This window comes from Rhinopithecus roxellana, chromosome 12 (assembly GCF_007565055.1).
Source record: "Rhinopithecus roxellana isolate Shanxi Qingling chromosome 12, ASM756505v1, whole genome shotgun sequence".
Taxonomy (NCBI): Eukaryota; Metazoa; Chordata; class Mammalia; order Primates; family Cercopithecidae; genus Rhinopithecus; species Rhinopithecus roxellana.
In genome coordinates, this window is record NC_044560.1 from 122,236,179 (window position 1) to 122,261,932 (window position 25,754).

The 25,754-nt window shown below is 41.9% G+C and overlaps 1 protein-coding gene across 2 annotated transcripts in view; it reads right to left on the bottom strand.

Annotated features, from left to right (window-relative positions):
- Window positions 1-25,754, bottom strand: part of TESK2 (testis associated actin remodelling kinase 2) — a 159,957-nt gene that overhangs the window by 66,720 nt on the left and 67,483 nt on the right. For both annotated transcript variants that reach the window (XM_030942641.1, XM_010363070.2), the window contains exon 3: window positions 10,997-11,118. In XM_030942641.1, the coding sequence (XP_030798501.1) occupies window positions 10,997-11,118 (122 nt within the window). The remainder of the gene's footprint in view (window positions 1-10,996; window positions 11,119-25,754) is intronic.

The following is a 25,754-nucleotide window of genomic DNA, read 5'->3' on the forward strand; positions in this document are numbered from 1 at the left end:
ATAGGCCAACCTAACTTTGGGAGGAATTTAGTTTACAGTTTAACCTTAAAGCAAGGATGATAATAGCCCTTCCCAAAACTAAACCATCTTTGTAAAACTAAGGAAAGGCCACAAGGTTAGGATTATGGGAGGGGCCCAGAATTCTGCTTGGGAGTCATGTGGCTAGAGATCACAAGATTTATGACTTCTCCAACTGCTCCTATAGATAACATCACTATTATAGAACCTAAGACTGGTTTTCTGAGAGATTTTTTCAGACTGACCCCACCCAGACTTCTGACTCATGACTCAACTGGTCCTGTAGCCCAGCGTTCCCCAACGTTTTTGGCACCAGGGACTGGTTTTGTGGAAGACAATTTTTCCACAGACTGGGGGAGGGGCAGGTGGAGGGATGGTTCTGGGATGAAACTGTTCCACCTCAGATCATCAGGTGTTTGATTCTCATAAGGGACACACAACCAAGAGCCTTCGCATGCACAGTTCCCAACAGGGTTCACGCTTCTATGAGAATCTAATGCCACTACTGATCTGACAGGAAGCAGAGCTCAGGCAGTAATGCTTGCTCACCTGCTCACCTCCTGCCGTGTGGCCCAGTTCCTAACAGGCCACAGACTGGTACCGGTCTATAACCTGGGGGTTGAGGACTCCTGTTGTAGCCCTACACAGAGGTACACTCAGTGCACAAGGACTTTTCCACACCCCCAATTAATCAGCAGCACCCATTCCCTCAGCCCTGCCCACCAAATTGTCCATAAAAACTCTAACCTCTAGAGGGCTTCAGGAAGACTGATTTAAGTGATAACTGCTTCTTTGGCATGGCTGGCCTTGAGTCAATTAAACTCTTTCTTACTGCAATGCCACAATCTCAGGGAATTGATTTTGTCTGTGCAGTTGGCAGGACGAAGCCATCATAGCTCACTACTCCTAGGCTCAAATGATCCTCCCGCCTCAGCCTCCCAAGTGCTGGGATTATAGGTGTGAGCCACCATGCCCTGCCCCAATGTGATTTCTAACAACTGATCTGGTCCATTCTCATTAAACAGAATAAATCAAACCACAGAGGTTAAATAACTTGTCCTAGAAAATATAATTAGGAAATGGTGGAGCTGTGTGAACTGTACAAGAGAAAGAGTGGAAGAAAAGGTTGGAAAAACAGATCGAACCTTAACTGTCAGTCTAAAGAATTTCTGACTCAATTTTGAAACCAATGTGAGCCACAAAAAGTTTTAAGAAATAAACTATACAACTAGAGTTGTGTATCAGGAAGAGTGAAAAAGAGGGCAAAGAGGCAGAGAAAATAATTCACTCCAGGTGAAAGTGAAGAAGGCTGAATTACAGCACACATATGAGGGAAGGAATAGATGCAAAAGTCTTTGAATATTTAGAATCACAGCTTAGCTTCTCATTAGAAACAAGGAATACATGATAATCAAAAATGGCTGGAATTTTTCAGGATGGATAACTGGAAAGATGGCTGTCTTAATAACTGAGACTGGGAAAATATCCTGCCATATTCTCACAGCATTAGCTAATGCTAGTCTGTTTCCAACATAGTATAGTTTACTTCTTAAGGAGACTCTCTGGGAGACAAGAAGCCTCTATTTCTCTTGCATTAATCATGATATTACCTAGCACAGGGAGGGACTGCGTAGTTCCAAGTAAATATTTGTGAACTGAAGGCATACTCTTCAATTTCATACTTGGTGCATTGAAGGAGGAGTCTAAAAGAAATATTAAATTTCTCATGGCATAAATAACAAAAAAGAGGGGCCCAGTGCAGTAGCTCAAGCCTATAATCCCAGTATTTTGGGAGGCCAAAGTGGGAGGACTGCCTGAGCTCAGGAATTCAAGACCAGCCTGGGCAATATAGTGAGACCTTTCTCTACAAAAATTTGTTCAAAATTAGCCAGGTGTTGTGGCATCCGCCTGCAGTCCCAGCTACTCAGGAGGCTGAGGTGGGAGGACTGCTAGAGCCCAGAGGGCAGAGATTGCAGTGAGTCTGGGCAACAGAGTGAGACCCTGTATCGGGGTCGGGGGGAGGTATGAGAACAAACCTGAGTGTATAGTTCCTTAGAAAGGCCACCGGGGAGTGGAAGTGAGTGGGGCATGGAACTGGGTTACAGATCTTGAGCATAAGACTTCCTGGCATAAACAACCTTATTCACAAGAGACCTAAACAATCAGTCCCTGCACTCAACAAAGTACTTTATTGTTCCTTTTTTTAACTGATAACTTTGAGCAACTGATGATAAAACAACCAATCTTCACTGGGCCCATGTATAAACAGAATACATACACATGAACAAAATTTACGCAAGTACTACCTCTATGACTTACCAGGCCCACACTTTTCCTTCCAAATAGAAATCTTAGGAGGAAGGGAGATAAAGGGAAAAAGGGAAACTGGGAGGTTGGGGTCAAGAAAAAGAGAACTACAAAGGTTCAGCTCACTCACTCCTGCTGAGCACACAATAGCTCTGGCAGAAGAGAACCAAGGTATGCCCAGAGGATTAAATGCCTACCATCTGGCAGATCATGCAGATAGTCTTCTTTCCCAAGTAGACTTTCCAAAGCACTAGCAGAGTAATTTTCAGCACACTCTTTTTCTTTCTTTCTTCTTTTCTTTCCTTCGTTTCTCTCTCTCTTTCTTTTAAGCAAGAGACCTTTTCTTCAAAACTTATACAGAAGTTCAATATAAAAAAGATAAAAAGGGGAATTGTTCTGACTAGACGAAGCCAAGAGAACAGAAGCCTCATCTACTCAGCAACTTCCCACCTGGGCCAGCACCTGAGAAGGCACATCTGTGTAATCCTAGGGTTCCAAGAGATGGATTCTTCCCAATGTAGATCTAATCTCAATTTGGGGGAAAATGCTGGTTCATACTTCTACACATATAAAAGAGAGCTTATAATGTTTACAACTTGAAAACAGACTAAGAGCCATACCAACAAATAGCAACCAAAAAATTTAAATCATAAGTATTAACAGCAAATTGCTAAGACAACCAGAAAGCATTTAGAAAATACAAATTCTAAGAACCTTGAGAACAAAACATAGTCATGCTTGATTTGACATTTAAGGAGTCACAGGGAAGTATAATAAATGTTTCTACTACATTAATACTCCTCTGGGTAACAAAAGCCAAGAGGACTTTGTTTGCTCTAGGCCACTGGTTAGAATAATTTCCTTTTGTTGTATTCAAAATATATAGTGAAAGTGAAGACATAAAAACATAAAAGATATAAATAATTAGAGGCTTCTTTTAAAAAGTAATCCACTTTCAGGCTTTTAAACCACAGTATATTTGAGACAGATGGCTTATACAGAACAAAAATGGTCACCATCAGAGGGCAAACCCACGTGGTTAACAATAATTATCATTCTCATGTATTATACTTGCAGTGTGACAGTTCCTGTGCCAGAGGCTTTATATATATCATCTCTTTTGTGGGCTTATTGGGAAGATTTAGATAGACTGAATGCTACCTTTCATACATTAGAAAACTTGGCTGAGAGCAAAAAATATTACTTTTTTAAGTTAAGGGGGATGAGGGTGGAGGTGGGGATCATTCCTAAGCAAAAGTATCAAAAGGAGATAAGCTAAGAAAGTATATCAAGAAGATACAGAATAGGAATGGTAATGTTGGTCTCATCACAACCCTACATGTTTCTAGGCTGGAACACATATACCTGTAGCAAAACAAAAGCAAAGACGTAAGTAGCCCAGCATTATCAAATACAGTAGGCACTAGCTTCATGTGGCAATTTAAATTTAAACCAATTCAAATAAAATTTTAATTTCTCATTTGCATTAGCCATATTTCAATGCTTATCAGCTACATGTGGCTATTCGACAGCAGAAATATAGAACATTTCCATCACTGCAGAGGGTTCTATTGGACAACAATAGTAGAAAACCGTTGAATCTATTAAAAGCAGCAGTAGGCACTCAACACGCGTTTGGTGAGTAAATGAATAAAAAAATGGTAGGTGCTTTGCAGATGCTGCTCCCACCGCTGGAAGCCCTGTGCTATCAGCCATGGTCAACCCCACCATGTTCTTCAACATCACAGTCAAACAGCGAGCCCTTGGGCCACGTCTCCTTCGAGCTGTTTGCAGACAAAGTTCCAAAGACAGCAGAAAACTTTTGTGCTCTGACCACTGGAGAGAAAGGATTTGGTTATAAGGGTTCCTGCTTTGACAAAATTATTCCAGGGTTTATGTGTCAGGTTGGATGGCAAGCATGTGGTCTTTGGCAAGGTGAAAAGAAGGCATGAACATTGTGGAGGCCATGGGGCACTTTGGGTCTGGGAATGGCAAGACCAGCAAGAAGATCACCATTGCTGACTGTGGACAACTCTAATAAATTTGACTTGTATTTTATCTTAACCACCAGACCATTCCTTCTGTAGCTCAGGAGAGCACTCCTCCACCCCATTTGCTCACAGTATCCCATAATCTTTGTGCTCTCGCTGCAGCTCCCTCTGAGTTCCACGTTTTCCTTGTTCCCTTCCATGCCTAGCTGCATTGCAGAGTTAAATTAAGTTTATGATTATGAAATAAAAACTAAATAACAACAACAACAAAGATAGGCTATGATAATAGGCCACTGAAAGAAGCACCCAGAGGAAAATAAACTAATAATAATAGCTAACATTTACTGAGCACTTACCACATACAAGGTACTATTCTAAGTGGTTTACATGTACTAATTTAATTAATCTTCAGTAACAACTCCATAAAATATTTACTGTCAATACCCTCATTTTATAGATGGGAAAACTAAGGCTCAGAGAGGTTAACTAAACTTTCCCAAGATCCAGGATTTGAATCCAGACAGTTTGATCTAGAATCTAGAGCAAGCTTGTCCAACCCACAGCTCACGGGCCACATGCAGCCCAGAATAGCTTTGAATGTGGCACAACACAAATTCATAAACTTTCTTAAAACATTTTGATTTTTTTTTGTAATTGTTTGTTTGTTTTAGCTCATTAGCTATTGTTAGTGTTAGTGTATTTTATATGTGATCCCAGATAATTGTTCTTCCAATATGGCCCAGGGAAGCCAAAAGATTGGACACCTCTAATCTAGAGTCTTTTTTTTTTTTTCTTTTGAGACAAGCTCTGGTTCTATCACCCACGCTGGAGTGCAGTGGTGTGATCTCGGCTCACTGCAAGTTCTGCCTCCTAGGCTCAAGCCATCCTCCTACCTCAGCCTCTAAAGTCACTAGGGCTACAGGCGCACACCACCATGCCCAGCTAATTTTTGTATTTTTTGTAGAGAAAACCATGTTTTCACCATGTTGCCCAGGCTGGTCTTGAACTTGTGAGCTCAAGGGATCTGTCTGCCTCAGCCTCCCAAAGTACTGGGATTACAGGTGTGGGCACACCCAACCTAAAGCCTTCATTTTTAATCATACTATACGACTACTTTTTAAAATAGATCAAACATAAATGTATACAGTATAGAATGATTAAATCAAGCTAATTAACATATCTATTACCTCACATCATTTTCTGTGGTGACATATTTGAAATTTACTCCTATTGCTGGATTACACAGCAGTTCTGTTTTTTCTGTTTTTTTGAAATACACATTATTATTAACTGTAGTCACCATACTGTGCAACAGATTTCAGAAAAGTATTCCTCCTATGTAACTGAAACTTTGTGTCTCTGACCAACATCCTCCCATTTCCTCCCCATCCCACCCCACTCACCCCTATCCTCTGGTAACCACCATTCTCTCCAAATTTTCTTTTTTTTTTTGAGACAGAGTCTCACTCTGACACCCAGGCTGGAGTGCAGTGGCGCGATCTTGGCTCACTGCAACCTCCACCTCTCGGGTTCAAGTGATTCTCCTGCCTCAGCCTCCTGAGTAGCTGGGACTACAAGCGCATGCCACTCCACCCAGCTAATTTTTTGTATTTTTAGTAGAGACAGGGTTTCACCGTGTTAGCCAAGATAGTCTCGATCTCTTGACCTTGTGATCCACCCACCTCGGCCTCCCAAAGTGCTGGGATTACAGGCATGAGCGACTGCGCCCAGCCTCATCGCTCTACTTCTATGAGATTGACTGTTTTAGAGTTCATACATAAATGAAATCATGAGTTATTTGTCTTTGTCTGGCTTATTTCATTTAGTGTAACATCCTCCAGGTTCATCCAAGTTATCCCAAATGACAGTATTTCCTTCCTTTTTGTTGTTTATTGAGAAAGATTTTCACTCTTGTTGCCTAGGCTGGAGTGCAATGGCACGATCTCAGCTCACTGCAACCTCTGCCTCACAGGTTCAAGTGATTCTCCTGCCTGAGCCTCCTGAGTAGCTGGGGTTACAGGCATGTGCCACCACGTCCGGCTGATTTTATATTTTTTAGTAGAGATGGGGTTTCTCCAAGTTGGTCAGGTTGGTCTTGAACTCCCAGCCTCAGGTGATCCACCTGCCTCGGCCTTCCAAGCTTTTAGTTTGATGCAATCCCATTTGTCTATTTTTGCTTTTGTTGCTTGTGCACATCCAAAAAAATTGTCTACCCAATCTCATGGAGATTTTTCTATTATGTTTTCTTTTTCTTTCTTTTTTTTTTTTTTTTTGAGACAGAGTCTCACTCTGTCACCTGGGCTGGAGTGCAGTGGCGCAATCTCGGCTCACTGCAAGCTCCGCCTTCCAGGTTCACGCCATTCTACTGCCTCAGCCTCCCATGTAGCTGGGACTACAGGTGCCTGCCACCACGCCCAGCTAATTTTTTGTATTTTTAGTAGAGATGGGATTTCACCGTGTTAGCTAGAAGGGTCTCGATCTCTTGACCTCGTGATCTGCCCACCTCGGCCTCCCAAAGTGCTGGGATTACAGGTGTGAGCCACCACACTCAGCCTTTTCTTTTAGTAGTTTTACAGTTTCAGGTTATACTATACCATTTTATTTTTTATTTTTATTTTTATTTTTTTGAGACGGAGTCTCGCTGTGTTGCCCAGGCTGGAGTGCAGTGGCGCGATCTCGGCTCACTGCAAGCTCCGCCTCCCAGGTTCACGCCATTCTCCCGCCTCAGCCTCCAAGTAGCTGGGACTACAGTCGCCCGCCACCAGGCCCGGCTAATTTTTTGCATTTTTAGTAGAGACGGGGTTTCACCGTGTTAGCCAGGATGGTCTCGATCTCCTGACCTCGTGATCCGCCCGCCTCAGCCTCCCAGAGTGCTGGGATTACAGGCTTGAGCCACCGCGCCCGGCCACCATTTTATTATATAACAAGTACATCTAAAGATTTTGCTGTAATGGAATAAAATTTATTTAAAGTCAACTTTCCATGCATTTGCTAGTTCAGTTCATAGTGAAGAGAATAAGAAAAGGAATGGTAAAACAAAAAGATTGGCAAGAAAGATGCCAAAATGCTAATACTAGTTTTAGCCCTACATGCTGAGATTAAGGGCAAGTTTTATTTTCTTTTTCTTACTAACTCTATTTTCGAAATGTTTGCATTGCAATTATGTATCACCTCTATAATGATAAAAAATTAAAACATGACTTCTTAAGCTAGATGATATTACTTAAAATATGATCATCTTAAAAATTCCTAAGCAGAATATCAAAGCCTCATCTACCTCACTCTTAAACATAGTGGAAGCCCCCTAATTCATATCTTTGCTACCAGTCTCTCTAACACTAAACCATTCTGCATCTTGTCATCAATTACCTTATCATTCTAGTTTCTGCTCAGAATCCAATCACAGATCATAAACTACAATCCTTTGGATTTATGCAAACCATTTCTGGATAATTTGACCCAATTCTACTTTTCCACCTTTATCTACCAATACTATCCTATCAAATCCTCAGTTCTTCTAACAGAAGCCTGGTAGAAAGAACCCAGGCCTTAGAGGAGACTTTGGCCCATACATAATCTCTTGGCCTCAATGGACAGTGAGTGTGAAGATTAAATCTTTAAATAAGTAACACACCTAGTATACAACATGCCTTCAATAAATGGTCATTATTATTATTGTCATTGTTAGCCAAATAAGATTTTATTCACTGACTCCTCAAAAAGCTTTGCATTTTTGTATCTGTGTTTTCTATGTCACTATTTGCTCTGAGTTCCTCTATATTCTAAAATCCTATTAAAAATCAAGGTTCATTATTATGCACTACATGCCTGCATCAAAATATCTTATGTAACCCATAAGTATATATATCTACTATGTAACCACAAAAATTAAACGTAATTTTTAAAAAATTCAAAGTCCAGTTCAAGTCCCCTCCTCGAAGGCTTCCCTGACTCTTCCTTTTTTTTTTTTTTTTTTTTGAGACAGAGTCTTGCTCTGTCACCAGGCTAGAATACAGTGGCACAATCTCAGCTCATTGAAACCTCTGCCTCCCAGGTTCAACAGCTTCTTCTGTCTCAGCCTCCAGAGTAGCTGGGACTACAGGCGCGTGCCACCATGCCCAGTTAATTTTTGTATTTTTAGTAGAGACGGGGTTTCACCATGTTGGCCAGGATGGTCTCGAACTCTTGACCTTGTGATCTGCCTGCCTCAGCCTCCCAAAGTGCTGGGATTACAGGCGTGAGCCATCATGACCAGCCTTCCCTGACTCTTCAAAGTTAATATGACCCCTCACTCATTTGAACTCCTATAGCACTTAAGAGTTTATTCTACTCAAATGGTGGTGTCTTAGTTAATTTATTAGTTCTCTTTCCATCAATGTAAGTAGAGCAAGTATAAATTCCTTGCTAGCAGACACTCCATTTTATATATATCTTGATACCTTTCTGATGTCTGAATATATCACCAGACATATGCTCAAAAAATGTGTTAATCTGGCCAGGTGCGGTGGCTCACACCTGTAATCCCAGCACTTTGGGAGGCCGAAGCAGGTGGATCACCTGAGGTCAGGAGTTCAAGACAAGCCTGGCCAACACGGGAAAACCCTGTCTCTACCAAAAATACAAAAATTAGCTGGGCATGATGGTGAGCGCCTATAATCCCAGCTACTTGGGAGGCTGAGGCAGGAGAATCACTTGAACCTGGGAGGTGGAGGTTGCAGTGAGCTGAGATCAAGCCATTGCACTCCAGCCTGGGTGACAAGAGCGAAACTACGTCTCAAAAAAAAAAAAAAAAAAAAAAGTGTTATTTTGACTTATAAATTTGAAAGAAAGTTACCACAATAAAAATACTGGCTGAATATTTTTGAGGTAGACTAGGAAGCCAATAATTCTATATAAAGATAAAAAGTTTCAAGTAAGCAGTATAATTTAATTCCATAATTTAATACCATTGACCAAACATGTAAGTCATACTTAAGCCATATGAGTTCTCTCTAGCCCAATATAAACATATAAAAATTAGCAATAAATGACCCTAAGTAAATAGCACTTTAAACTTTTCAAAGCATCCTGCACATAAACCCTAACTAAATATACATTAAATTAAATTGTCTTATTTGGTCTCATTTGAAAATATACTTGGCCAGGTGTGGTGGATCACATCTGTAATCCCAGCCTGAATAACACAGTGAGACCTTGTCTTATTAAAACAAAGTCTTTTTTTTAATAAAATATTTTTTGTTTTTAAGACAGGGTCTCACTCTGTCACTCAGGCTGGAGTGCAGTGTTGCAATCATGGATCACTGCAGCTGTGAACTCATGGGCTCAAGAGATCCTCCCACCTCAGCCTCCTGAGTAGCTGAAACTACAGGCATATGCCACTATACCTGGATAATTTTTTTGGTTGTTTGTTGTTGCTGTTGTTTGTAGAGATAGGGTTTCACCACGTTGCCCAGGCTGGTCTTAAACTCCTGGGCTCATGGGATCCACCCACCTTGGCCTCCCAAAGTACTGAGATTACAGGCATGAGCCATCACGCCTGGCCAAATAAAATTTCTTTTTTGTTTTTTTTTTGAGACGGAGTCTCGCTCTGTCGCCCTGGCTGGAGTGCAGTGGCGCAATCTTGGCTCACTGCACTCGGTTCCCAAAGGGAACCTCCACTTCCTGGGTTCAAGCAATTCTCCTGCCTCAGCCTCCCGAGTAGCTGGGACTACAGGCACGTGCCACCACGCCCGCCTAATTTTTTTGTGTGTATTTTTAGTAGAGATGGGGTTTCACCGCGTTAGCCAGAATGGTCTCAATCTCCTGATCTCACGATCCGCCCACCTCGGCTTCCCAAAGTGCTGGGATTACAGGCGTGAGCCATCAAGCCCAGCCAAATTTTTTTTAAAAAAGAAAATATACTTGTCTGACTGAAATATCAAAATAATTAAAGCAAGAAAGATTCTGATACAGATTATTAAAAAGTGACAATTATATAAACTTATAAAAATAATTCTCCACTTTGGGAGGCCAAGGAGGACGAATTGCTTGAGCCCAGGAATTTGAGACCAGCCTGGACAACATGGCGGAACTCTGACTTTACAAAAAATGTGAAATTTAGCTGGATGTGGTGGCACACCTGTAGTTCCAGCTGCTCAGGAGTCTGAGGTGGGGAAGATCAATTGGGCCCTGGAGGTCGAGGCTGCGTTGAACCATGATCATGCCACTATACTCCAGCCTGGGTGACAGTAAGACCCTATCTCAAAAAAATAATAATAATTCTCAAAGGCAAAATGCGTCTCCTCAAGTGAGTGCTAAAAGTTAAGGATAGATAACTTGAGGGCGTAATTTTACTTTTATTGTCACTCACTGATTTAATTACAATTTCCCATAAAGTAATCAGGAAAATTAAATAACAGTCTCTCCTCTTTGATAAATTACCAGTCAGCAATAGAAAACAACTGTTCTAATGAGAGTAAAGCAACTTGACAGACAGAGGAAGTTGCTTTATTAAATGCAGTTAATTACCAATAAATTAAGTCTCGATGGGTAGAAAACGACCTAGAGTACCACTAAACCCCAGCAAGATAGATTCAGCATGATAAATCCTGAATCCCTCCTTTTTTTGGTATTAGTGCTATTCTAGCAAGCCTCCAATGTTTCAGTTTTCTCACTGATCAGAAGGAAGGAAAAGCCATTACCTAAGGATGTTGGGATGGGAGAGTCTATTCATGAGCTGTACTTCTTTCAGCATGTTTGCCCGGTTACTGCTCAACGTGTTCATCTTAAGAGCCATCACCTGACCAGAAGCTCGGTGTCGTACCTAGAATATTAAATAGAATAAGAAAAGACGGTCAAGGGCAACAGCTATATATGAGGTCAACATCTCCAAATGCACAATATGCCAAGATATTTTTGTGCCACTTTAGATAAAATATACATCTAATTACATTAAAGCATCACTTCCACGAATGAAGACGAATTATTCTACCCAAGACCAGTATTATTTCACATTGAGTTGGCCAGAAAAACAATGTTAATAACATCTCAATAAATCATGTCTGATATACACCATGGAAAACTATGTAGCCATAAAAAGGAATGAGGTCATGTCCTTTGCAGGGAAGGGGTAAATGGGATATCCATCACCTCAAGCATTTATCATTTCTTTGTGTTGCAAACATTCCAATTATACTCTTAGTTATTTTAAAATGTACAATTAAATTATTGTTGAGTGTAATCACCCTGTTGTACTAAATCTTCTTCATTCTATCTAACTATATTTTTGTACCCATTAACTCCTGGGTACCATGAAGCTGGAAGCCATCATCCTCAGCAAATTAACACAGGAACAGAAAACCAACACTGCATGTTTTCACTCATAAGTGGGCGTTGAACATTGAGAACACATGGACAGAGAGAGGGGAACAACACGCACCAGGGCCTGTTAGGGGGTGGGGGCTGAAGGAAGGGAACTTAGAACTTAGTCAATAGGTGCAGCAAACCACCATGGCACAAAACTGCACGTTCTGCACATGTATCCCATTTTTTCTTTTTTTTTAAGAAGAAATAAAGAAAAAATAAATAAATAAAAGAAATCATGTCTGGTTTGTTGCTGCTGTTGTTTTTCTTTGAGACAGGGTCTCACTGTGTCACCCAGACTGGAATGTAGCGGCACAATCTCGGCTCACTGCAACCTCGCCTCCTGGGCTCAAGTGATTCTCCTGCCTCAGCCTCCTGAGTAGCTGGGATTACAGGCATGTGCCAACATACCCAGCTAATTTTTGTATTTTTAGCAGATGCAGGTTTCACCATGTTGGCCAGGCTGGTCTCAAACTCTTGACCTCAGGTGATCCGCCTGCCTCGGCCTTCCAAAGTGCTGGGATTACAGGTCTGAGCCACCATGCCCAGCCAATCATGTCTGGTTTTTTTTTTTTTTTTTTTTTGAGACAGAGTCTTGCTTTGTCACCCAGGCTAGAGTGCAATGGCGTGATCTCAGCTCACTGCAACCTCCACCTCCCGGGTTCAAGTGATTCTCCTGCCTCAGCCTCCCAAGTAGCTGGGATTACAAGTGCCTGCCACTGTGCCTGGCTAATTTTTGTATTTTTAGTAGAGACAGGGTTTCACCATGTTGGCCAGGTTGGTCTCGAACTCCTGACCTGATCCACCAGCCTCAGCCTCTCAAAGTGCTGGGATTACAGGTGTGAGCCACCGCGCCCAGCCTGTTTTTAATACCTTAGGGAAAAAAATGAGGGAAAAATTTTAGGCTGATTCCTCATGGCTGACCTTGGTGAGTCTTAAGACACCAACAGAAAAGAGTCCTTTCTGTGGCATTCTAAGTGTGCAAAAAGAAGATATATGCATAAGCCTTATACAACACTTAATAAAACTGTCTTTATAAGATGCTAAACCCACATACTCAAAGTCTCCCCCAAGTACCATAAAAATATATCTATAGGCCGGGCACGGTGGCTCACGCCTGTAATCCCAGCACTTTGGGAGGCCGAGGCGGGCAGATCACGAGGTCAGGAGATTGAGAGCAGTCTGGCTAACACAGTGAAACCCCGTCTCTACTAAAACCACAAAAAAATTAGCCAGGCGTGGTGGCGGGTGCCTATAGTCCCAGCTACTCGGGGGGCTGGGCCAGGAGAATGGCGTGAACCCGGGAGGTGGAGCCTGCAGTGCGCCGAGATTGCACCACTGCACTCCAGCCTGGGCAACAGAGCGAGACTCCGTATCAAGAAAAAAAAAAAAAAACTAGGCCGGGCGCGGTGGCTCAAGCCTGTAATCCCAGCACTTTGGGAGGCCGAGACGGGCGGATCACAAGGTCAGGAGATCGAGACCATCCTGGCTAACACGGTGAAACCCCGTCTCTACTAAAAATACAAAAACTAGCCGGGCGAGGTGGCGGGCGCCTGTAGTCCCAGCTACTCGGGAGGCTGAGGCAGGAGAATGGCGTAAACCCGGGAGGCGGAGCTTGCAGTGAGCTGAGATCTGGCCACTGCACTCCAGTCCGGGGACAGAGCGAGACTCCGCCTCAAAAAAAAAAAAAAAAAAAAAAAACTGTAAGAAAAAAAAATTTCATGCTAAATATAGAAAGAAGTCCGTGAACCTTTTGGAGCTAATATTGTAGTAACTCTACCCAAAGCACCTTATAATCATTTAAACACACTCAAGTTAAATACAAGAAACATGGGCCACACGACTCACATTATTACCCATATGCACAGAGGAAAGTCTACTTCTAAAAGCATTCACCCTCTATAGAACTCAATCTATTGTCCATGTGTAAATATTATTTATCATTTCTTTTTTTTTTTTTTTTTTGGTGACGGAGTCTCGCTCTGTCGCCCAGGCTGGAGTGCAGTGGCCGGATCTCAGCTCACTGCAAGCTCCGCTTCCCGGGCTCACGCCATTCTCCTGCCTCAGCCTCCCGAGTAGCTGGGACTACAGGCGCCTGCCACCTCGCCCGGCTAGTTTTTTGTAGTTTTTAGTAGAGACAGGGTTTCACCGTGTTAGCCAGGATGGTCTTGATCTCCTGACCTTGTGATCCGCCCGTCTCGGCCTCCCAAAGTGCTGGGATTACAGGCTTGAGCCACCGCGCCCGGCCTATTTATCATTTCAATGCACACTCCACAGGTTTCATAAACCATAACACTTTACTTGAGATTGTTTTCACCCTGTGAATGTGGTCTCATTGGTAGCACACTAAGACCACCAGACAAAACATTTTGTCTGATTCAAAGAAGCGAAAATGAGATACATGTGTTTCCTACTTAGGAATTATGAATGAGGCAGTAGAAAAATCATGAAGTCACAATGATCTTTCTGGCTAAAAAAAATTCATTTCATATCTTGCACAACGGGGACTTTACTATGCAAAAATGTCATTATCCTATGGACTTCAGGAGTATCCTTTCAGTATGCTATACTTGATCAAATGGGAATTCCAAAATAAAACATGACAACTTACTTAAACTCTTCAATATCCGAAAACTCCTTGAAATGACAATAGCTCCATAAGTTTATCATAGCTATTAATACAGGTCAGACATCATAGCTTATCTTAGAATTCAAAGAAATAATGTTTCAGAGTGGCCAGGCAGAAGAGGGAATGTTGTTGAGGGGGAGGCTGGGCCAAAACACAAAGAGCCACAGGAACCCTGATCGGAAAACTAAGGCAGGCAGAACACTGGCTGCCTCTCCTCTCCTAGATCACTGAGTGAGATTTGGAACCCAGCTCTCTTCTCAGTGCATCAATGATTCTGTTGTAATGTACCTCTTGACTGATGAAAGAGAAGTAGCTTTCCATTTCAGATCCTGCATGGGTAAGTTAAAAGAAACATTTATAAACAAAGAGCTCACTGGCAGTATTTTTCCAACTCTATTTACAGAAGACATCTGTGTTTTAATAAGGACTCTCCATGTGAAAGTCACTCTTCACTTCTTTTCCATGAAAGATCATTCATCCTGACCAAGTGGGATTTAGCCCTGGGATGCAAGGATAGTTCAGCATATGTAAATCAATCAATGTGATACATTGTATCAACAGAATGAGGGACAAAACCATATGATCATTTCATTTGATGCTGAAAAAGCATTTGATAAAATTCAACATCTCTTCATGATAAAAACCCTCAAAAAACTAGGTATAAAAGGAACAGAACTCAAAAAGCCATATATGACAGACCCAAAGGTAGTATCATACTGAATGGAGAAAAACTTAAAGCCTTTCCTCTGAGATATGGAACACAAAAAGGATGCCCACTTTCACCACTGTTATTCAACATAGTCCTGGACATCCTAGCTAGAGCAATCAGACAAGAGAAAGAAATAAAGGGCATCCAAATTGGAAAGGAAGAAGCCAAATTATTCTTGTTTGCAGATGATATGATCTCGTACTTGGAAAAACCTAAAGACTACACTAAAAAAAAAAAACTATTAGAACTGATAAATTCAGAAAAGTTACAGCATACAAAATCAACATACAAAAATCAGTAGCATTTCTATATGCCAAGAGCAAACAATCTGAAAAAGAAACCAAAAAGTAATCCAATTTATAGTAGCTCCAAATAAAATTAAATACCTAGAAATTAAGTTAGCCAATGAAGTAAAAGACCTCTAAAAGGCCAGACACAGTGGTTCATGCCTATAATCCCAATACTTTGGGAAGCCAAGGCAGGAGGATTACTTCAGTCCAAGAGTTTGAGACCAGCCTGGGCAACATAGTGAGACACTATCTCTACAAAAAACACACACAAAAAAAAATTAACTGGGCTTAGTGGCTCAAGCCTGTGGTCCCAGCTAGTTGGGAAGCTGAAGTGGGAAGCCGAGGGTCCAGGCTGCAGTGAGCTGTGATCGTGCCACTGTACTTCAGCCTGGGTGACACAGCAAGACTGTCTCAAAAACAAACAAATAAAAAAGATCTCTACAATGAAAGTTATAAAACACTGATGCAAGAAATTAAAAAAGATACAAAAAAAAATGGAAAGATATTCCATGTTCATGAATTGGAAGAATCAGTATTTTAAAAATTTCCATACTATTCAAATATTAAACTTTCCATGGAATCACAAAGACCCAGAATTGCCAAAGCCATCCTGAGGAAAAGAAAAAAAGCTGGGCCAGGTGTGGTAGCTCACGCCTGTAATCCCAGCACTTTGGGAGGCTACTGCATCTGGCCCAGCTTTTTTTTATAACTTTCATTGTAGAGATCTACAAAAATGAGTTGAGCATGGTGGCACAACCCTGTAATCCCAGCTACTAGGGAGGCTGAAGCAGGAGAATGGCTTGAACCCGGGAGGCAGAGGTTGCAGTGAGCCGAGATTGCACCACTGCACTCCAGCCTAGGTGACAGAGCTGAGACTCTGTCTCAAAAAAAAAAAAAAAAAAAGAAAAGAAAAGAAAAGAAAAAAAACTGGAGGAATCACTTTAATCACTTTACCTGACTTCAAATTATACCACAGAGCTACTGTAACCAAAACAACATGGTACTGGCATAAAAACAGAAACATAGACCAATGGAACAGAATAGAGAATCCAGTAACAAATCCATAAATCTACAATAAACTCATTTTCAACAAAAGTGCCAAGAACATACATTGGGGAAAGGAAAGTCTCTTCAATAAATATTGCTGGGAAAACTGTATAGCTATATGCAAAAGAATGAAACTAGACTCCTATCTCTAGCCACATACAAAAATCTAATCAAAATGGATTAAAGATTTCGATCTAAGACCTCAAACTGTGAAACTACTACAAGAAAACATTGGAGGAAACTCTCTCATTGGTCTGGGAAAAGATTTCCCAATAATACTCCAAAAGCACAGGCAACCAAAGCAAAAACAGACAAATGGGATCACATCCAGTTAAAAGCTTCTGCAAAGCAAATGAAACAATCAACAAAGTGAAGAGTCAATCCATGGAATGGGAGAAAATATTTGCAAAATATCCGTCTGACAAAGGATTAATAACCAGAATATGTAAGGAGCTCAAACAACTCTATAGGAAAAAAAAATCTAACAATCAGATTTTTTAAATAGGCAAAAGATCTGAACAGACATTTCTCAAAAGAAGACATACAAATGGCAAACAGGTATATGTAAAGGTATTCAACATCACTGATCATCACAGAAATGCAAATTCAAACTACAGTGAGATATCATCTCACCCTAGTTAAAATGGCTTTTATCCAAAAGAAGGGCAATAAAGAATTCTTGGAGGCTGGGCACAGTGGCTCATGCCTGTAATCCTAGCACTTTGAAAGGCTGAAGTGGAGGATTACCTGAGGTCAGGAGTTGGAGACCAGCCTGGCCAACATGGTGTGAAACCCCATCTCTACTAAAAATACAAAAATTAGCCGGGCATGGTGGTGCACATCTGTAATTCCAGCTACTTGGGAGGCTGAGGCATGAGAATCACTTGAACCTGGGAGGCAGAGGTTGCAGTGAGCCAAGATCATGCCACTACACTCCAGGCTGGGCAACAGAGCAAGACTCTGTCTCAAAAAAAAAAAAAAAAAGAATTCTTGCAAAGATGTGGAGAAAGGGGGAAGCCTCGTGCACTGTTGGTAGGAATGTAAATTAGTATAGCCACTATGGAGAACAGTTTGGAGATTCCTCAAAAAACTAAGAATAGAGCTACCATATGATCCAGCAATCCCACTACTGGGTATATACCAAAATAAGGGAAATCAGTATGTTAAATAGATATCTGCACTTCCATGTTTATTGCAGCTCTATTCACAATAGCCAAGATTTGGATGCAACCTAAGTGTCTATCAACAAACAAATGGATAAAGAAAATGTGGTACATACACACAATGGAGTACTATTCAGTCATAAAAAAGTATTAGAACCTGTCATTTGCAACAACATGGGTGGACCTTGAGGGCATTATGTTCAGTTAAATAATCCAGACATAGAAAGACAAACTTCACATGTTCTTATTTATTTGTGGGAGCTCAAATAAAACAATTGAACTCATGGAGATAGAGTAGAATGATGGTTAATAGAGGCTGGGAAGGGTAGTGCAGGGTGTGGGAGAGTGGGAGCAGTTAATGGGTACAAAAATATAGTTAGATAGAATGAAGATTTAGTACAACAGGGTGATTACATTCAACAATAATTTAATTGTACATTTTAAAATAACTAAGAGTATAATTGGAATGTTTGCAACACAAAGAAATGATATGCTTAAGGTGATGGATATCCCATTTACCCCGATGTGATTATTACACACTGTATGGCTGTATCAAAATATCTCATGTACCCCATAAATATTGTCTACTATGTACCCATAAAAATAAAAGTTTAAAAAAGATGTACCCACCATCACACGCAGTTACAAAACAGCAATAACATAGCTAACATTTACAGCATTTGCTACATACTAGGTACTGCTGTGTAACTGCTTTATACATATTAACTTATTTAATCTTCAAGATAATTCTGTGATGCCAGGCGCAGTGGCTCAAGCCTGTAATCCCAGCACTTTGGGAGGCCGAGATGGGCGGATCACGAGGTCAGGAGATCGAGACCATCCTGGCTAACACGGTGAAACCCCATCTCTACTAAAAAATACAAAAAATTAGCCGGGCGAGGTGGCAGTCGCCTGTAGTCCCAGCTACTCGGGAGGCTGAGGCAGGAGAATGGCGTGAACCCGGGAGGCGGAGCTTGCAGTGAGCGGAGATCGTGCCACTGCACTCCAGCCTGGGCAGCAGAGCGAGACTTCGTCTCAAAAAAAAAAAAAAAAAAAAAAAGATAATTCTGTGAAGCAAGTATCGCTAAATAACCTCCTTTTACAGCCATGGAAACTGAGGCACAGAGAGATTAAATCTTTCTCAAGATCATACATCTAGTAAATGGCAGAGACACAATTTGAATACAAACTATGCAAAGAATATTGAGCCTGATACAGTCAGACTAACTGATTCAAGAAAAAAAGCACTGTGAACATTGCATAAAAATCATTCTACCAAGGTATAATACTCACGATCTTGTATGTGTCTCACAACATGGTCTTGTAATACATGGTCTTGTAATATAGAAAACAAAAACTGACAATGTAAGGCACATGTGACAAATCTATAATCTTTACTTTTTTTTTTTTTTTTTTTTTTTGAGATGGAGTCTCGCTCTGTCGCCCAGGCTGGAGTGCAGTGGCCGGATCTCAGCTCACTGCAAGCTCCGCCTCCTGGGTTCCCGCCATTCTCCTGCCTCAGCCTCCCAAGTAGCTGGGACTACAAGCGCCCGCCACCTCGCCCGGCTAGTTTTTTGTATTTTTAGTAGAGACGGGGTTTCACCATGTTAGCCAGGATGGTCTCGATCTCCTGACCTCATGATCCGCCCGTCTCGGCCTCCCAAAGTGCTGGGATTACAGGCTTGAGCCACCGCACCCGGCCTACTTTTATTTTTTTTTTAACAGGGTCTCGCTCTGTCACCCATGCTTGAGTGCAGTGGCATGACCTCAGCTCACTGCAGCCTCCCCTTCCTGGGAACAAGCAATCCTCCCACCTCAGCCACTTGAGAAGCTGGGACCACAGGTGTGCACCACCATGCCCAGCTAATTTTTATATATATTTTTTAGAGACAGGGTTTCATCATGTTAACCAGGCTGGTCTCAAACTCATGGGCTCAAGCAGTCTGCCTGCCTCGGCCAGGAATGAGCCACTGCACCCAGCTCTAAATCCACGATTTTTTTTTTTTTTTTTTTTTTTTTGAGACAGAGTCTCACTCTGTTGCCCAGGCTGGAGTGCAGTAGCATGATCTTGGCTCACTGCAAGCTCCGCCTCCCGGGTTCAGCCATTCTCCTGCCTCAGCCTCCTGAGTAGCTGGGACTATAGGCACGTGCCACCATGCCTGGCTAATTTTTTGTATTTTTAGTAGAGACGGGGTTTCACCGTGTTAGCCAGGATGATCTCAATCTCCTGACCTTGTGATCTGCCTGCATCAGCCCCTAAATCTTACAGCTGTAATCCCAACACTTCGGGAGGCTGAGACAGGTAGACTGCTTAAGCCCAGGAGTTCGAGATAGCCTGGTCAACATGGTAAAACCCATCTCTACAAAAAAATACAAAAATTACCTGGGTGTGGTGATGCGCACCTGTGGTCACAGCTACTCAGGAGGCTGAGGTGGGAGGATCGCTTGAGCCCAGGAGATCAAGGCTCATAAAATATGAGACATTTTAACACATCTCTCAAAAACTGAAAGCTCGCCAGGTGCAGTGGTTCTCGCCTGTAATCCTAGCACTTTGAGAGGTCGAGGCAGGCGGATCATGAGGTCAGGAGTGCAAGACCAGCCTGGCCAATATGGTGAAACCCCATCTCTTAAAAATGCAAAATTAGCCAGGCGTGGTGGTATGCGCCTGTAGTCCCAGCTACCTGGGAGGCTGAGGCAGAAGAAGCGCTTGAACCTGGGAGGCAGAGGTTGCAATGAGCCGACATCATGCCATTGCACTCCAGCCTGGGTAACACAGCGTGACTCCATCTAAAAAAAATATTTAAAAAAATTTTTTTAAACCTCAAAGCTCAAGAAGACAAGAAATTAGTAAGGATATGGAACATTTCAATAACAAAATTGGCATGTTTGCTCTAATCCTTCCTCAAAGGCAGGCATTTTTTAAAAGTATATATGACAAAATTTATCAAAATGCTACTAAACAAAAATTATAGGAGGCCATAACAGTTTTGGATTGAGTTCCTGCACTATGCTTCAACAGACAAGACTAAAAATGAAAACGGAGTTACCCATGCTAAAGTTCTACTAAGTTGTTCCACTGAGTTGTTATCTGACTTTCCAAGAAATCAGGAAAGAGAGATAACAATAAATCACCCAAACTGGCCAGCTTCAATTTTCAATTGGCATAACTAAAGTCCCTCCGCTTTAACTCTTACACAAAATAAGTAGCCTGAAGTAAGTTGATACTAACAAATCAGTTACTTTTCTGTTGTTTTATATCCCTGCCTTTGCATTATAAGAACTTTTAAAGGGCTAATAATATACTTTCAGGTCTTTGCTTCTGCTTTTTTAAGCCCTTCTCTGACTATAAAGCCAAATTCTTCCGCTCAGCTCATTGGTACACTTATTCTATTTTAGGAAATGAAGAGTTGCTGGACTCTAGAATAGCAATAAAGACAACTATAATCTTTAAACTATATTTATTCTAATTATGTCCTTTAACAGATCTGGTGACCACAAAGGGACCTGAAGGAGACTGCTGAAGACCCTGAGACCCTTGGAGGAACACAGAAAGGCTCTGCTAACCCCCTTTTGGAGGAGAATCTCTGTCTTCTCATGGAGCCTAAAGAGTTGCGAAGATGGGTATGGTGGCTTACAGCTGTAATCCCAACACTTCGGGAGGCCGAGGCAGGTAGACTGCTTAAGCCCAGGAGTTCGAGATAGCCTGGTCAACATGGTAAAACCCATCTCTACAAAAAAATACAAAAATTAGCCGGGTGTGGTGATGCGCACCTGTGGTTGCAGATGCTCAGGAGGCTGAGGTGGGAGGATCGCCTGAGCCCAGGAGATCAAGGCTACAGTGAGCCATGATCAAGACACTGCACTCCACCCTGGGCAACACAGTGAGACCCTATCTAAAACAACCAAACAGAAAAAATAGAGTTGTGAGTAAAGCTCTCTCAGGTCTGAGCTCTGCTCTCTTTTGCCTTTGATCTCTCTGATATCTTTGCCTTAGGGTACCAAGGGTTAGTTTCTGCTATGAGAGAGCACTTGATGATAAGATAGCTAGGGTTACTTTGTACTGTAGCATGGCACATGACTTTTGGGTTTGTGGTGGCTGACAAGTCACTGGCAAGGGTTGCATCTTTTTGCTTCCTCTTTGGAGACATTTCATGTGTGGTTTTATAAAAGGCTTGAACCAAGCCCCCAAGAATATGGCTGGACAGAAATGTGGGTTACATCTCACTTGCTACTAATATATAGACAGACAGAAATATAGATTGCATTATATTTGTAGTTAGTGTAAAAAGCTATAATTTTATAAGGCAGAATCACCCAAAAAATTCTGGAGATAATCCTCCAGTGACTTACACTTCCTGTACAAAAATTGAGCTTATGGCCTAGAACCCATTTACTGAAAAGTAAGCAGATTAAACAATACTAATTATTTACCCAACACCAATTTTCTTCTTTTTTGTGACTGAAAGAAAACCAACCTGACAATCTTCCTTCCAACTAGGAGAGTCCATGTAACATACTGCAAGTAAGAAGATGCAAGAGGCCAACAGTGGCTCATGCCTGTAATCCCAGCACTTTGGGAGGCTGAGGTGGGCGGATCACGAGGTCAGGAGATCGAGACCATCCTGGTTAATATGGTGAAACTCCGTCTCTACTAAAAATACGAAAGAATTAGCCAGGCATGTTGGCATGTGTCTGTAGTCCCCGCTACTCAGGAGGCTGAGGCAGAAGAATCACTTGAATCTGGGAGGTGGAGGTTGCAGTGAGCCAAGATTGTGCCACTGCACTCCAGCCTGGGCAACAGAGCAAGACTCCATCTCAAAAAAAAAAAAAAAAAAAAAAGATGCAAGTGGGAATTGCTACATGGAATTTCTGGGGATGCTATTAATTTCTTGAAGAAATTGTACTTTTTCCTTCTCCCTTATTATAGTCTGGAACAAAGACATGATGCGTGCATCAAGAGTAGTTATTAGGGATGCTCAACCAGTAAGTATAATGCAAATATTCAAAAAAATTTTTCCAAAATCCAAAACACTCTGGTTCCCAGTTTTTGGATAAGGGATACTCAACCTTTTACTGGCCACCAGTAAAAGGGGTCAGAGAAGTATTCCCAGAGGAAGTCATCCTTCGGTTTTCTTTCTTTCTTTATTTTTTGAGATGGAGTCTCGCTCTGTCACCCAGGCTGGAGTGCAGTGGTGCCATCTCAATTCACTGCAACCTCCACCTTCCCGGGTTCATGCCATTCTCCTGCCTCAGCCGCCTGAGTAGCTGTGACTACAGGCACCCGCCACCACGTCCAGCTAATTTTTTTGTATTTTTAGTAGAGATGGGATTTCACTGTGTTAGCCAGGGTGGTCTCGATCTCCTGACCTTGTGATCTGCCCTCCTCGGCCTCCCAAAGTGCTGAGATTACAAGCGTGAGCCATCACGCCTGGCCCAGTTTTCTTAAAGAATAAGAGAGAGTTTGTCAAATGGAACAAGCAAGGAAAGGGCATACTGAGCAGGTGTAAAAGCATGTGCAGAGGCTCAAAGGAATAACAGCATGGGATATTCTAAGGAATGGTGAGAAACTGGGTTTGGCTCAAGGCCTAGTGGCTACATGTAAAGGAATTGCAAGTTTGTGATGAGTCTAGCATGGAAAGCAAGAACCAGAAAATAAAAGATTTTTAGGGCAAGGCACAGTAGCTCATGCCTGTAATCCCAGCACTCTGGGAGGCTGAGACAGGAGGATCACTTAAACCCAAGAGTTCAAGGTCAGCCTGGGAAACATGATGAAACCCCATCTCTACAAAAAATACAAAAAACATTACCCAGGCGTGATGGCACATGCCTGTGGTCCCAGATACTTGGGAGGCTGAGATGGGAGGATCACTTGAGCCCGAGAGGTTGAAGCTGCAGTGAGCCGAGATCACGCCACTGCACTCTAGCCTGGGTACACAAAAATAGAAAGGACGAATTGGATTGTTTATAACCCTTTTGTGTTATAAATTGAGGGGATGGGTACCCCATTTTCCATGATGTGATTATCATGCATTACATGCCTATATCAAAACAACTCATGTACCCCCATAAATATATATACCTAATATTGTACCCACAAAAATTAAAACAACAAAAAAGAAATACTTCCCTCATCAGCTCTGGAGCAAATGCAAAATATACTGAAACTGACCAAAAATACACTGTTTTGTGTGAACCTTAAATACACATGTGATACAAATGAGGAAGGTCTCATTTCAAACACATCAATTCACACCCCCAAAACACTGAATCTTCCCAGGAAAGCTTTGTCTCTGAAACCCCCGTACCTCAAAGGGGTTACAAAACCAGATAAATGCAACAGGAAAAATAATAGGAAATTTAGCAAGAAGTAGTTTGAGAAGTAATAAGGATATGCAATGAAGACCATTTCCAAGGTGCAGAGCCCCAAGAAGCACTGAACTGTTACAATCCTTTTCGTCCCAGGCTTTTCAATGCCAAAATCTTTTTAAAAGGGTCGTAAGAGGTGGGGAGGTAAGTTGCTTTCCCTCTTTATTCGCTTTTGTAAATTCCTGCAATATGGTTTCAGCCCCTTGGAATATATGTTTGGGAGATTTGGCAACTTTCCTCATCTTTAGGAACCTATCTCTGACTGTGGCTCATCTCTCTAACTATTTTGCTTCATTTAAGTATGAACTGGACAGATGTTGTATTATATTTATTTTCCTTCTTCTCTACACCTTCCCCCAAATAGAGAGACTCAAGGTTCAGTTCCTATTGCTCTAGTCTTCTCTATTCAGTCTTTTCCTTGACTGTTTCTGACATTCAAAACATTTTCTGATAGTTAAAAATGCTCTCAATAACAATGACTTTATGTCAGAGTAATATTGTACAATTCATCATTTTCCCTATGTTTGTTCTTTCTTAACCTTATTTTTTAATTGACATAAAATATTTGCATATATTTATAGAGTACACATGATATTTTGTTACATGCATAGAATGTGCAGTGATCAAGTTAGGGTATTTTGGGTTTCCCTCACCTTGAGTATTTGCCATTTCTTTTTTTTTAAGACAGGATTTCATTTGCCTAGGCTGGAGTGGTGCAATCATGGCTCACTGTGACCTTGACCTCCCAGGCTCAAGCAATTCTCCCACCTCAGCTTCCTAAGTAGCTGGGACTACAAGCATGCACCACTACACCTGACTATTTTTATTTCTGTAGAGATAGGATCTTGCTTTGTTGCCCAGGCTGGTCTTGAACATCTGGCATTAAGTGATCCTCCTGCCTCGGCCTTCCAAAGTGCTAGGATTACAGGTGTAAACCACTACACTAGGCTGAGTATTTATCATTTATATGTGTTGGGAACATTTCAAGTCCGCTCTTCTAACTACTTAGAAATATATAATACATTATTAATGATAGTCACCCTACTCTCCTATTGAATATTATAACTTTTTAAAAATTTATTGGCCGGGCGCAGTGGCTCAAGCCTGTAATCCCAGCACTTTGGGAGGCCGAGACAGGCGGATCACGAGGTCAGGAGATCGAGACCATCCTGGCTAACACAGTGAAACCCCGTCTCTACTAAAAAAATACAAAAAACTAGCCAGGCGTGGTGGCGGGCGCCTGTAGTCCCAGCTACTCGGGAGGCTGAGGCAGGAGAATGGCGTAAACCCGGGAGGCGGAGCTTGCAGTGAGCTGAGACCCGGCCACTGCACTCCAGCCTGGGCGACAGAGCGAGACTCCGTCTCAAAAAATAAAATAAAATAAAATAAAATAAAATAAAATAAAAATAAAATAAAATAAAATAAAAATAAAAATTTATTTATTCATTTATTTATTTATTTATTGGAGATGGAGTCTTGCTCTGTCACCCAGGCTAGAGTGTAGTGGCGTGATCTCGGCTCACCGCAACCTCCACCTCCCAGGTTCAAGCAATTCTTCTGCCTCAGCATCCCGAGTAGCTGGGACAACAGGCGCACGCCACCACACCCAGCTAATTTTTTGTAATTTAGTAGAGACAGAGTTTCACCGTGTTGCCCAGGCTGGTCTCAAACTCCTGAGCTCAGGCAATCTGCCCGCCTTGGCCTTCCAAAGTACTAGGATTACATGCATGAGCCACCGCGCCCAGCCTCTTTTTTCTTTTTCTTTTTTTTTTTTTTTTTTTTAAGACCGAGTCTCACTCTGTCACCCAGGCTGGTTGCAGTGGTGCAATCTCGGCTCACTGCAACCTCCACCTCCTGGGTTCAAGCAATTCTCATACCTCAGCCTCCCAAGTA